A 12,825-nucleotide genomic window follows, 5' to 3' on the forward strand; every position below is an offset into this window, starting at 1 on the left:
TCCCCTGGGGGGGACAAGGGGTGGGGTTCAGATCAGATCTAAGTGGATGGCGCTCCTTTGGATACCCCGGGCGCGCCGTGCGTTTTGGAGAGCTAGGGCGCAAGCAAGGGAAGGGTAATTCCCTTTGAGATGCTGGCTTTGGCAATGGGGATGGGGGGCGCGCTGATTTTGCTAGCAGGACGCGGAGAGGGGCGGGTGGGAAGCGACGTCCCAGCCTTGTGCCTTGCTGGCGCCAAAGGCCGCTGGCTCGGTCCTGGGATCCCGAGCCGCGCGGCGCCAGCGCAATCTCTCCTATCTCTTGGGGGAAGTTGGAAGAGGAAGTCGGGAAGATAGCGCGGGCCGCAGCCGCGGAGCGAACGCCCTGGCTTCTTAAAGGGACAGCCTCGCTGATCTTTGGGAAGCCCCGTCCCCTCTCTATCCCTTTGGGCAGGGGAGACCCCTCCCCCTAGAAGACCCCATGTTTAGAAGAGAAATAAAAAACCTTGCAAACTCGGTTGGATTCCTATCTCCCTGCAGAAAAGGGGAAAAATTGTGGCAGGTGGTACTTTCCCCCACACATCTTTGGTTCTACTCCAGTCAAAGCAGAAACGGGACCTTGAGGACTAGAAACCTAGCTTGGCTGGTGAAATGGTTCCGGGGCTCCAAAGAGAGCTAGGAACGATGGGAAAGTGTGGTCTGCCCACCCCCCCAATTATCCATATCTGTAACCAGAGGAGACTGGGTGCATCTCTAGGGCTGCTTAATGGGGTGCGCGGGCTTTGATTCTTCCCCTTCTTTGGGGGGGGGCAGCAGGGGTGGGTGTCAGAGGGGCAAAGTGAGAACAAATCAGGATGAAGATTAAATGTTGGCTTGCTACCAGCCCGGGAACATAGCTTGCTTCCTTGTTCCTTTTGAGGGACATGCAGTGATTTGCCGTGGCTAACTGCACTTGTGTGCCCTAGAATTAAGAAATGGGGAGGGGGGTCACAGGGTGGGGGGGGAATTTAAGGGGATACAACCAGAACGGGCATCCTTCTTCCATTCAGCCTATTCAGGTGAACTGCAAGGAGTTTGCAGCTTCAACACTGGGGTGGCAGAAGGAAAGAGGCACCAGCTTTGCCCCTTGGCAGAGACCCCCCCCTGCCCCTAACTGCCCCACGCCTTCAAGCCAAGGAATTGGGGTCCTCTTCGCCACATCTGGCCAAAGTGGGGAAGGTATATATATATAAAAAAACACCCTTTGATTTGGGATGCCAAGCCTCAAGTCAGCCTCCTTGCTGCTCTCCAATCCAAGTCTCCCCAGGCAAAACTGAGGTTACTCCGCCAGCCCCCTCCCCATTTCCTCTCCCTCCCCACCCCCAGAGGCTGGGTTAGGGAAGGAGGAGGAGGAGGAGGCAACACCCAGCAAAGAAAAGATCGGGGCAGGAAATCTGTGCGGGGCGAGAGAGCCCTCCAGCCAGCATCCAGCGGAGACCTCAGCCCTCCCCTCTTTGCGCAGTGAGTGATTTCTGGGGTCTTGGGGGGCTGAAACCGGGGCATCCCTTTCATTCTACCCCCTCTGAACTTTGCAAAGAGGGTAGGGGGGGTGTTAAGATTTGGAGGGAAGGGGAGGAAAGACTGGGGGCATCCTTTCCAAAGATGGAGTTTGGCACCCTAAAAACTGGACCTTGGGGTAATTCTGTGTTCACACATAACTGCGGTGGACGGATGGGTGATGCGTTGTGGAGTTTTTCCCCAGGTTGTAGGAAGGGTGTTGTTGTTGTTCCGGTCAGCTGCTAGATTCGGGGGTGGCCATTTCAACAAGTGTGAGGGGGTCCCCCCTTTCAGGGAAGGGGTGACAGCCTCCACGTTTCACTCTTTTGCACAGATTTAAGAGGGCTGGGAAAATATCTGCTCACCCCTCACATCCAGGACATAAATAGTTTCAACTTCTATAGGGGGGGCTCTGCACACCAGAACCACTAGGTTCACTAGACAGTGCCCCCCCCCCGCCCCACACGAATGCCATCACTGCTAAACTAATTCCCACAACACTGTCAAATTATCTACTAAGACTGTATTACTATTATTCTTCTCTTCCTTCCTAGTATCTATCTCTCCACACTTATGACTATTACCGTCTTGCTTGTAGCTTTCAATTTTATATTGTTTTATTTGTTTCCTAATATAATTTGATGGCTTACTAATAACCTATGACTATCACTAAGCGTTGTCTCTTATGATTCTTGATGAATGTATTCTATTTTGTTTTTCTTTACGTACACTGAGAGCACCTGCACCAAAGACAAATTCCTTGTGTGTCCAATCACACTTGGCCAATAAAGAATTCCATTCCATTCTGTCTATCCTATATTCTATTCTGTTCTGTTCTATTCTTCTATTTTCTTATTTCCTATTCTCTATTCTATTCTATTGTAATGCTTGTTTCCTATTCTGTATTCTATATTCTATTCTACTCTATTCTATTCTCTTATTCTATATTCTATATTCTATTCTTTCCTGTTCTGTATTCTATATTCTATTCTGTTCTGTTCTATTCTTCTATTTTCTTATTTCCTATTCCCTATTCTATTCTACTCTAATGCTTATTTCGTATTCCGTATTCTATATTCTATTCTACCCTATTCTATTCTCTTATTCTATATTCTATATTCTATTCTTTCCTGTTCTGTATTCTATATTCTGCTCTGTTCTATTCTTCTATTTTCTTATTTCCTATTCCCTATTCTATTCTACTCCAGTGCTTATTTCGTATTCTGTATTCTATATTCTATTCTACCCTATTCTATTCTCTTATTCTATATTCTATATTCTATTCTATTCTTTCCTGTTCTGTATTCTATATTCTATTCTATTCTGTCTATCCTATATTCTATTCTATTCTGTTCTATTCTTCTATTCTCTTATTTCCTATTCTCTATTCTATTCTAATGCTTATTTCCTATTCTCTGTTCTATTCTACTCTATTCAATTCTCTTATTCTATATTCTATTTTTTCCTGTTCTGTATTCTATATTCTATTCTATTCTGTCTATCCTATATTCTATTCTGTTCTGTTCTTCCATTCTCTTATTTCCTATTCTATTCTAATGCTTATTTCCTATTCTGTATTCTATATTCTATTCTACCCTACTCTCTTATTTTATATTCTATATTCTATTCTTTTCTGTTCTGTATTCTATATTCTATTCTATTTTATTCTAGGCAAAGAGAGCAGAATCCCATCCTAAGAGAAGGAGTTAATAGCATCCCTATGAAATCCCACAAGTGTGTTTATTTTGGGCATTATTTATATTTTGCCTTCCCTCCTGGAACAAAAGGCAGCGGGCTTAATGTTTCTTCCTCTGTTTTTCCCGCTACTTGTAAATAACAACCCTGTGAGATAGGCAGTTGGAATTGGGCCTGGCTAGTCTAGGGAAGAAAAGGACCAGGGGAGACAGGAGAGCATCTTCCAATATTTGAGGGGCTGCCACAGAGAGGAGGAAGGGGGTCAAGCTATTCTCCAAAGCCCCCGAAGGCCAGAGAAGGAAGAATGGATGGAAACTGATGATCAAGGAGAGATTCAACCTGGAAATAAGGAGACATTTTCTGACAGGGAGAACAATCTGCCCATGGAACAGAAGTTGCCTTCGGAAGTTGGGGGGGTTGGGCTAGATGACCTCAAAGGTCCCTTTCCAACTCTGTTATCCTATATTCAATGGGACTCTGTTAAATCTGGGCCAAAGCTTTCAAGAAGAGACTGGACTGCCTATCGGCGTAGTAAGGTCTCCTGCTTGGGTGGGCGGGTTGGACTAGATGCCCTCCGGGATCCCTTTCCAACTCTGTTATTCCATATTCAACGGGGGACAGCTTGCCTTCGAATGTTTTGGGAGCTCCATTACTGGAAGCTTTCAAGAGACTGGACTGCTGTTGGTCAGAAATGGTGCAGACTCTCGTACTTGAGCAGAGTGGAGGGGTATTGGACTAGATGACCTCCGAGGTCCCTTTCCAACCCTGTTAATCTGTTAAATCTGGGCCAAAGCTTTCAAGAAGAGACTGGTGATTTCCATCAGCCGGAAATGGTGTCGGGTCTCTTGCTTGAGGGGGGGGGGGAGGGGTTGGACTAGATGACCTCCAAGGTCCCTTCCAACTCCGTCATCCTATATTCAATGGGACTCTGTTAATCTGTTAAATCTGGGCCACAGCTTTCAAGAAGAGACTGGATTGCCATGGTTCAGAAAAGGGGTAGTCGGATCTCCTGCTTGGGGGGGGGGGTTGGACTAGATGACCTCCGAGGTCCCTTTCCAACCCTGTTAATCTGTTAAATCTGGGCCAAAGATTTCAAGAAGAGACTGGTGATTGCCATCAGCCAGAAATGGTGTCAAGTCTCTTGCTTGAGCGGGGGGAGGGGGGTTGGACTAGATGACCTCCAAGGTCCCTTCCAACTCTGTCATCCTATATTCAATGGGACTCTGTTAATCTGTTAAATCTGGGCCAAAGCTTTCAAGGAGAGACTGGATTGCCATGGGTCAGAAAAGGGATAGTTGGATCTCCTGGGTGAGTGGGTGGGGGGTTGGACTAGATGACCTCCAAGGTCCCTTTCCAACCCTGTTAATCTGTTAAATCTGGGCCAAAGCTTTCAAGAAGAGACTGGATTGCCATGGGTCAGTAAAGGGGTAATCGGATCTCCTGGGTGAGTGAGTGGGGGGTTGGACTAGATGACCTCCAAGGTCCCTTTCCAACCCTGTTAATCTGTTAAATCTGGGCCAAAGATTTCCAGAAGAGACTGGTGATTTCCATCAGCCAGAAATGGTGTCGGGTCTCTTGCTTGAGCAAATGGGGGTGTTGGACTAGATGACCTCCAAGGCCCCTTTCCAACTGTGTTCATCTCTTTTATGTTCTCTCCCCCCCCCCCCGTCTTTCCCTCCTTCCCCTCGAAGCCTCATGTTCCGGTCTCGGAGAGCCAGCTTGGTGCAACGGCTTTGGAGATTGCGCTGCGCGACCCCCGGCCCGGAGGACCACCACGGCGCCCTGAAACCCTTGGCCCACGCGCTCTTCAAGAAGCTGAAGGACAAGGAGCTGGAGCTGCTGCTCCAGGCGGTCGAGAGCCAGGGGGCCGGAGAATCGGGCTGCGTTTGGGTCGAACCCCGCGGGGTGAAGCCCGGCCCGTCGGCTTCGCTGCTGCTGTGCCGTCTGTACCGCTGGCCGGATCTCCGCCAGGCGCATGAGCTCAAGCGGCTGTGTTTCTGCGCGAGCGCCGGGGGCGAGGGGGCCGCCCACTGCTGCAACCCGCACCACCTCAGCCGCCTCGCTCTCCCCGGTGAGTAGGGGGGAATTGGGTGGGGGGTAATGCACCCCACCAGGGAAGGAAACGAGAGGGGCAGGCGTTGGTGCTGGAGATGGGGCGCAGCACCGCTCGGAACGAGCCTCCGTTGTTGGGGTTGGGTCGAAGGGAGTCCTCGTTATGCGGGGCCACCGTGGGAACTGGCCGCTTTTGTGCTTCTTGTTTTTAATTTATTTAATGCATGGCGTTTATAGAGAATGATGTACACATTTAGTTTAAATAAAAGATCGGCAAATATACCCTCTGTATATCTATCTATCTCTGTCAATCCATCTATCTTTCCATCCATCTTTTCTTTCTGTCTGTCTGTCTACCTATCTATCTACTATCTATGAATCTCTTACTATCTATCACTATCACTCTATCTACTATCCCTCCCTCCATCCTATCTATCTATCTATCACTATTACTCTACCTATCTCTATCTATCCATTCTATTTATCTATTTATCTCTGTCCTTCCGTCTATCTATCACCATCACTCTATTTACTATCTCTCCATCCATCCAGTCTGTCTATCTATCGGTCTATCTATCTCTATATCTATCTATAGCTATCTATCTATTTCTCTGTCTGCCTGCCTACCTATCTATCATCTCTCTCTCTCTTCTCTCTGTGTGTGTGTGCCTGCCTGCCTGCCTGTCTGCCTACCTACCTATATATCTATTTCTTTCTTTCTTTCTTTCTTTCTTTCTTTCTTTCTATCTATCTATCTATCTATCTATCTATCTATCTATTTCTGTCTGTCTGTCTGTCTGTCTACCTACCTACCTATCTATATCTGTCTACCTATCTATCTATAGCTATCTATTTCTATCTGTCTACCTACCTATCTATCTATCTATCTATCTATCTATCTATTTCTATCTGTCTGTCTGTCTACCTACCTACCTACCTATCTACCTATCTATCTATCTACCTATCTATCTATCCATCTATCTATAGCTATCTATTTCTATCTGTCTGCCTGCCTGCCTATCTAGCTATCTATTTATCTAGCTATCTAGCTATCTTTCTATCTATTTATTTCTATCTATCTATCTATCTATCTATTTCTATCTGTCTGTCTACCTACCTATCTACCTATCTATCTACCTACCTATCTATCTATCTATCCATCTATCTATAGCTATCTATTTCTATCTGTCTGCCTGCCTGCCTGCCTATCTAGCTATCTATTTATCTAGCTATCTAGCTATCTTTCTATTTCTATCTATCTATCTATCTATCTATCTATCTATCTATCTATCTATCTATCTATCTATCTATCTATCTACTATATTACTCTATCTCTCTATCCATCCTATCAATCCATCCATCCACCTATCTATTAATTATCTATCAATATCACTCTATCTATCTACTATGTATCCATCCATCCATCCCATCTCTATATCTATATATCATATACGGACAATATAATACAGGTGGCCCTAGATTTACAACAGTTCATTTAACGACCATCCAAAGTTACAAGGGCACTGGGGGAAAAATGACATTTTTCACACTTACAACCTTTCAAAAGGTCTGACGGGTTTTCTTCCTCCGTCCTCCCCATAGATACCCCCCCTCCGCCGTATTGCAAAATCTCACCTTTCTCCGCAACCCTCAAGGGCACCAACATTTTGGAAAACAACTGCAAAGGATGGCAAGGTAGGTAGGAAGGACGGGAGGTTTGGTGTGTGGTTTGTGTGTGTGTGTGTGTGTGTGTCTCTGTGTCTGTGTCTTTTGGTCATGCAGTCTGGTTGTTTTAAGTCTCAGCTGGCACAGCAAAAGCTCCTGGAGTGATTGGCAGCCTTTCCAGACAGCGACAGGACAATCAATCCGTGGAACAATTTGCCTTTTTCCATCCCTGGAGCTATTTCCAAGAAGAAATTGGACAAACCGTTCGTCAGGAATGACGTAGGATCTCCTGCTTGAGCAGGCAGGGGGTTGGACTAGAAGACCTCCAAGGTCCCTTCCAACTCTGTTATTCTGTTGGAAGAAAGGAAGGTGGGAGGGAGAGAGGAGGGGGAAACAGCAGGGTGGACTACAAAACCTCCAAGATCCCTTCCAACTCCGTTGTTTGTTGGGAGGGAGGGAGGGAGGAAGGAAGGAGGAAGGAAGAAAGAAGGTGGGAGGGGGGAAACAGCAGAGTGGACTAGAAAATCTCCAAGATCCTTTCCAACTCTGTTATTCTGTTGGAAGAAAGGGAGAGAAAGGAAGAAAGAGAAGGGGAGGAGAAAATGAATGAATGAATGAATGAATGAATGAATGAAGGAAGGAAGGAAGGAAGGAAGGAAGGAAATGGAAGCAGGGGGGGTTGGATTCTCTTCCAACTCTGTTTTCTGTTGAGAGATAGAGAGAAGAAAAGAAAGAGGGAGGGACAGAAGGAGGGAAGCAGAGAGGGAGGAAGGGGCAGGCCGCGGGGTTGGACTAGAAGACCTCCAAGGCCCCTCCCAACTCTTGTTATTCTGTTGAAAGAAAGGGAGAGAGAGAGAAAGGAAGGAAGAAGAAAGAGAAAGAAAGAAAGAAAGAAAGAAAGAAAGAAAGAAAGAAAGAAAAGGGGGAAGCCGCGGGGTTGGACTAGAAGACCTCCAAGGTCCCTTTCCAACCCTGTTAATCTGTTAAATCTGGGCCAAAGCTTTCAAGAAGAGACTGGTGATTGCCATCAGCCAGAAATGGTGTCGGGTCTCTTGCTTGAGCGGAGGGGTGGGGGGGTTGGACTAGAAGACCTCCAACGTCCCTTCCAACTCTCTTATTCCCTCATTATTATTATTATTATTATTATTATTATTATTATTATTATTATTATTATTATTATCCACGCAGGCCGTTAGACGGATCCAACTAATTCCTCCCCCTCCCCCATTTTTATTTTCCTATTTCCAAAGGGACTGCTTCCTCTCCTCCCTCCTCCTCCTCCTCCCCCAGGAAAAAAAACCCCTCCCCACATTCTTCAAAGCTGCAATGCACAAGGGGGGGGGAGAGAGAGAGAGAGAGAGAGAGAGGGACAGAGAGAGACAGAGAGAAACAGAGAGAGAGACAGAGAGAGAGAGAAAGAGAGAGAGAGAGAGAGAAAGAGAGAGAGGTGTGCCTGAGTTATGGGGGGCAGAAGAGAGACAGAGAGAGACAGAGAGAGAGAGACAGAGAGAGAGAGAGAGAGAGAGAGAGAATGGGAGGCAAAATTAGTTTGTCTGGGCGAGTCCCCTTTGGCGGATTGTCCGAGAGAAAGAAAGGAAGTCTTACGTTGAAGGCGACTTTCCTCTTTCATAGACGGCTGGAGACTTGTTTATTTCCAGCAAGAGGAAGTGGCGGGGAGAGAGAGAGGGAGGGAGGGAGAGAGAGAAAGAGAGAGAGAGAGAGGGAGGGATGGTGGGAGGGAGGGAGGGAGAGAGAGAGAGACGCTAAATAGCCTCTTGACGTACAGAACAGGGTTGAACCTTGGCGCCTCGCCACCCAGCCGCCTCCAAGCATCCCGTGGGCGCCTAGTCCGTTTTCCTCCCTTAGCCGGAGACCGGTGTGTGTTTGTGTGTGTGTGTGTGTGTGCCAACAAAGTCTCACGACGATGCGGCGCCCCGAAGCTCTCTGGGTCGCCTCTCCGCAGGGACGTCCACACAACATTATGTCCAGTTTTGGTCACGGCGATCTAAAAGCATCTAAAAGAAAAGGACCTCGTAGGTCATCTCATCGTCCTGGTTTCCTGCCTGAGCCCCAGGGGGTTGGACTGGATGACCTCCCGGGTCCCTTCCGACACTAATTATTTCTGTGAATTGTCCCGCTAGTTGTAACGGCGGTAAACCACAAGTCCATTTTTTTTTTAACCAATGCTGTGGCCAAATTCGCGTAAGTCAAAGAACTGACTAAAGATTAACAAAAGAGTTGGAAGGGACCTGGGAGGTCATCTAGCCCAACCCCGCCCCCCTGCCCAAGCATTACTTGGCAGATGGCCGTCCAGTCTCTCCTTGAAAGTCTCCAGCAACACAGCTTCGATTGTGTAGAGCACAGCTGTGTCCCTTTCTCTCCCGCAGACACGACCCTCTCCCGCTGTTCCCTGAAGGACGGCTACTGGTGCAAACTGGCTTACTGGGAGTATCGCCTCCGGGTAGGGAGGCTCTACCCGGTCCACGGAGATTACGTCTGCGTTTTCTCCAACCTGCCCGACGGCAACGGGCTGTGCCTGGGCCAGCTGGCCTCCCGAAACCGCAGCCAAGCTGTCCGGAGGACCCAGGCTAAAATCGGACGCGGATTGTTGCTCAGCCAGGAAGCCAGCGGGGTCTGGGCGTACAACCGAAGCGAGCACCCGCTCTTCGTCTGTTCCCCCACGCTGGGGTCCGCGGGGAGCTTCGCCCCTCCGGTTCACAAAATCCTGCCCGGTTACTCCGTCAGGGTCTTCGATTACGAGCGAGCAGCGCATCTGGCGAGCAGGCGGACGGGGGCCGGCGAAGGCCCTCACGATGGGCACACCATCCGGATCAGCTTCGGTAAAGGATGGGGTACTTCATACACCCGCCGTTTCGTTACCTCTTGCCCGTGTTGGCTGGAAGTGCTGCTGAACGCCCCGAAATGAAGCCGTTGTTGGGAAGGGGGGGGGAACGACAACAAATTCAATGCAAGGAGTTGCGGGAATATATTGCGCGCCCCCCCCCCCAACGTCGGTCATTCGGAGCGGCAAGAAACTCAACTTCCTTTGCCGGAGGGGTCTTAAAGCTTTCACGGGGTCCCTGCTCACCCTCCCCTCTTTTCTACCTATTGCTTTTGCGGCCAAAAATGCAGGCAGTCCTCAACGTACGACCGGGCGCTCTGTCGTTAAGCGAGGCAGTTTCCCCGTGTGACGCACACCCAATTAGCTAAATCACTGCCATCGTTAAGGGAGTCACGCCGTTGTTAAGCGAATCTGGCTTCCCCCATTGTCTTCGTTTGGGGGGACGGGGATTAAAGAAATCGCTGCTGTTATTAAGTGGATCACAGGGTCGTTAAGCGAACCTGCCCCCCCCCCAGTTGGCCTTGCTTGTCGGAAGCCAGCTGGGGAAGTCACAAATATTGAACCTTGGATTCTGAGATGCCACGACCGTCGTAAATACAAGGCGGTTGGCAAGCACCCCAATTTTGACCCCGGGGAGGGAAGGATGCTGAGTTGGTCGTAAGTGCAAGGACATTAAGTGCCTTTTTAAAGGTCCATTGTAACTTCGAACGGTCGCTAAATTAAGCGTCGTAAGTCGAGGACTGCCTGTACCCAGTTGCCAAGTCAGTCTGAATTGTGATCACGTGGGATCCCGCAACTCCACACCCCCGTCTGTGGGCGACCGAAACCCCCTTTTTCAGCCGTTGTGACTGGAAACGGTCACTAAATGAACGGTCGTAGGTTCGAGGACTGCCTGTACGCGGCCCTAGCACAGTAGCTAACGTTATATAGAGTCGCCCCGTCTTCTTCCTTCTGGAGCTGAACGTTGAAAACGAGGAGAAAAAGTCAAGTTTTAGAGGGATGGCGAAACATGAGAACGATTGGAAACACGGCGGGAAATCGATCCGTTATCACGTGGTGGGAAAATTAAAAGGTTCCAATTTGGGGATTGAGAAATCGTAAGTTGCTCGGTGGTTTGAGACGTTGGGGAGTTCGGATAAGAGATTAAAAATGTCTGTGTGGGGAAATAAGGAATATTTAGGAGTTTTTCTTCTGTATTATCTTCAAGATTAAATTGCTTTAAAAAAAAACAAGCGATTTTGGTGGTTATTGTAAAAGAAAAACATAGCAAAATCAGTACAAGTCCCATGTTGTTTTTAAAAAAAATACTGTTCAGGTAATCCTCGACTTATGACCACAAAAGGAAATCACGCGATCCTGGTCGTCATAAATACGAATCGGTTGCCAAACCTCTGAATTTTGATCGTCACGTTTCCCTGGAGGTGTTGCGACGGTCCTAAGTGACCTTTTTCAGTGTCGTAACTTCGAATGGTCCCGTTGTAAGTCAAGGACCGTCTAATATTAGTGCAAATCTTTTTTTTTTTAAACTGCCCTGGGAAATCTTAAATCCGAACGCACAAATGCCGACGTCTTTTCAAAACATTCAATATTCCTCATCCAGGAAACACTTCCATGGTTTTTACAATTATGCAGTGCTCCTGAGCACGCGCAGAGTGATCACCGACTGGGGTTTTCTCTTGTTTATTTGGCTGAATCAGATTCCAGTGCTTGGCAAGTTTGTCAATTTTGCAATTGGAAAGGCAGACACACACACACACACACACACACACACACCCCGAAGGGATTTCTAAATTGGAGGCTCCTGACCATACACAGAGTGTAATTCTTCTCCAGAGAGCACGAACAGTGTTTAAATTTGGGGGGGGGGGGTTAGTGGGAGGGAAAGGTCAGGGGTCAGCAGAGGCTAAATCACCCCACCCCTTTTGCAAATATTTGAAATAATAGACAAATATGTTTTCAAGTCCACAAAACCTGGAGTTTGCAGACCTGCCAGCAGAGGGCGCTCGCTGCACAAGTGCGGCTAAGAAAGAAATTCCCCTATTTTCTATTTCAAAGTTTGAATTCAAGTGGAAATTTATTTAAATTCTTTGGAAACTTAGGTCCTGCATTCAATCCAATGGGTTTTTCATCCTGGTTTAAGTTTTTGAGGAACCCCAAAGGAATATTTCAAATTGCAAAATATCCCGTCCTGGGAATAAGATGGTTTTTATAACCCGGGTTAAGTTGGTCATGCGAATTGTATTGCTTGCTCGAGGATCAAGGGTTGGGTTTCAGGCGTCACCCGTGGCAGCAATCCACCCACTGCCACTCGTAAACCCCTTTTGTGACCAGTAAAACCTTCTTGATGCCTTCCGGTTATGTAGAACCAGCCAAAAGCATATAAAGTTTATAAAACAAGTTTATAAAACAAGCCACGGTTAAAACAAACCATGGTTTCCTGCAACGCCACTGCCATTCCCAGTCACATCAATGTCAGCCTGGCCCACGGGCTCCTTTGCAGGTGGTTCTCGACTTACGACCTGCCACTGTGCTGAAAATTTCCGCTGCTGAGTGAGAATTTGAGCCCCCCCCCTCAATTTTACCACGTCTCTTGCAACAGTCGTTAAGCGAATCGCTGCAGTTAAGTTAGACTTTGGACGGTCACTAAACAAACTAGTCACTCAACGGTTCCTGTAATCCATGGGGCCAAATTTTTGACCTTGTGGTCTCCCATCCCCGGGAAATCTTGAGGCCGCCAACGGAGAAGATAAGGGAGTGAATTGGCATCCAGAGCTAAACATCCCAGCTGCCCCCCCCCAAAACCTTGCAAGATTTGAGGTGGGGCTGTTGGGAGAAAGGAGTGGGGGGGGGAAACACCCCACCCCACGCTTTCATCTGGGGTCTGTGATTGACAGCTCAGGAATCCGCCCCTCTCTTGCCTGTGGCTTTGCCAACTTCAAACCCCCCCCTCCCCTTCGCTGCAAACATTCAGCCCCCCGGCGGGACGAGTCGCTCGGTGGGGAAGGGTGGGTGGGTGGGTGGGTTTCCTGTGCCAACCACTTCAGAACGGGAAGAGGGGC

The 12,825-nt window shown here is 48.1% G+C and overlaps 1 protein-coding gene across 1 annotated transcript; it reads left to right on the top strand.

Moving 5' to 3' along the window:
* Positions 1–1,066: 1,066 nt before the first annotated feature.
* Positions 1,067–10,627, top strand: LOC116520041 (mothers against decapentaplegic homolog 6-like). Its single transcript, XM_032234185.1, has 4 exons — positions 1,067–1,476; positions 4,899–5,278; positions 6,862–6,954; positions 9,312–10,627. The coding sequence occupies exons 2-4, from the start codon at positions 4,903–4,905 to the stop codon at positions 9,848–9,850; spliced, it is 1,008 nt and encodes a 335-aa protein (XP_032090076.1). The 5' UTR covers positions 1,067–1,476; positions 4,899–4,902; the 3' UTR covers positions 9,851–10,627.
* Positions 10,628–12,825: the final 2,198 nt, after the last annotated feature.

Source organism: Thamnophis elegans, chromosome 17 (genome assembly GCF_009769535.1).
Source record: "Thamnophis elegans isolate rThaEle1 chromosome 17, rThaEle1.pri, whole genome shotgun sequence".
Taxonomy (NCBI): domain Eukaryota; kingdom Metazoa; phylum Chordata; class Lepidosauria; order Squamata; family Colubridae; genus Thamnophis; species Thamnophis elegans.

What these genes read in the sequence shown, in the direction of transcription:
- LOC116520041 (XM_032234185.1), top strand. Translation starts at nt 4,903, where the DNA reads ATGTTCCGGTCTCGGAGAGCCAGCTTGGTGCAACGGCTTTGGAGATTG. An exon ending in CAGCCGCCTCGCTCTCCCCG is followed by an intron (nt 5,279 to 6,861) that starts GTGAGTAGGGGG and finishes TCCTCCCCATAG; the next exon opens with ATACCCCCCCTCCGCCGTAT. An exon ending in CAACTGCAAAGGATGGCAAG is followed by an intron (nt 6,955 to 9,311) that starts GTAGGTAGGAAG and finishes TCTCTCCCGCAG; the next exon opens with ACACGACCCTCTCCCGCTGT.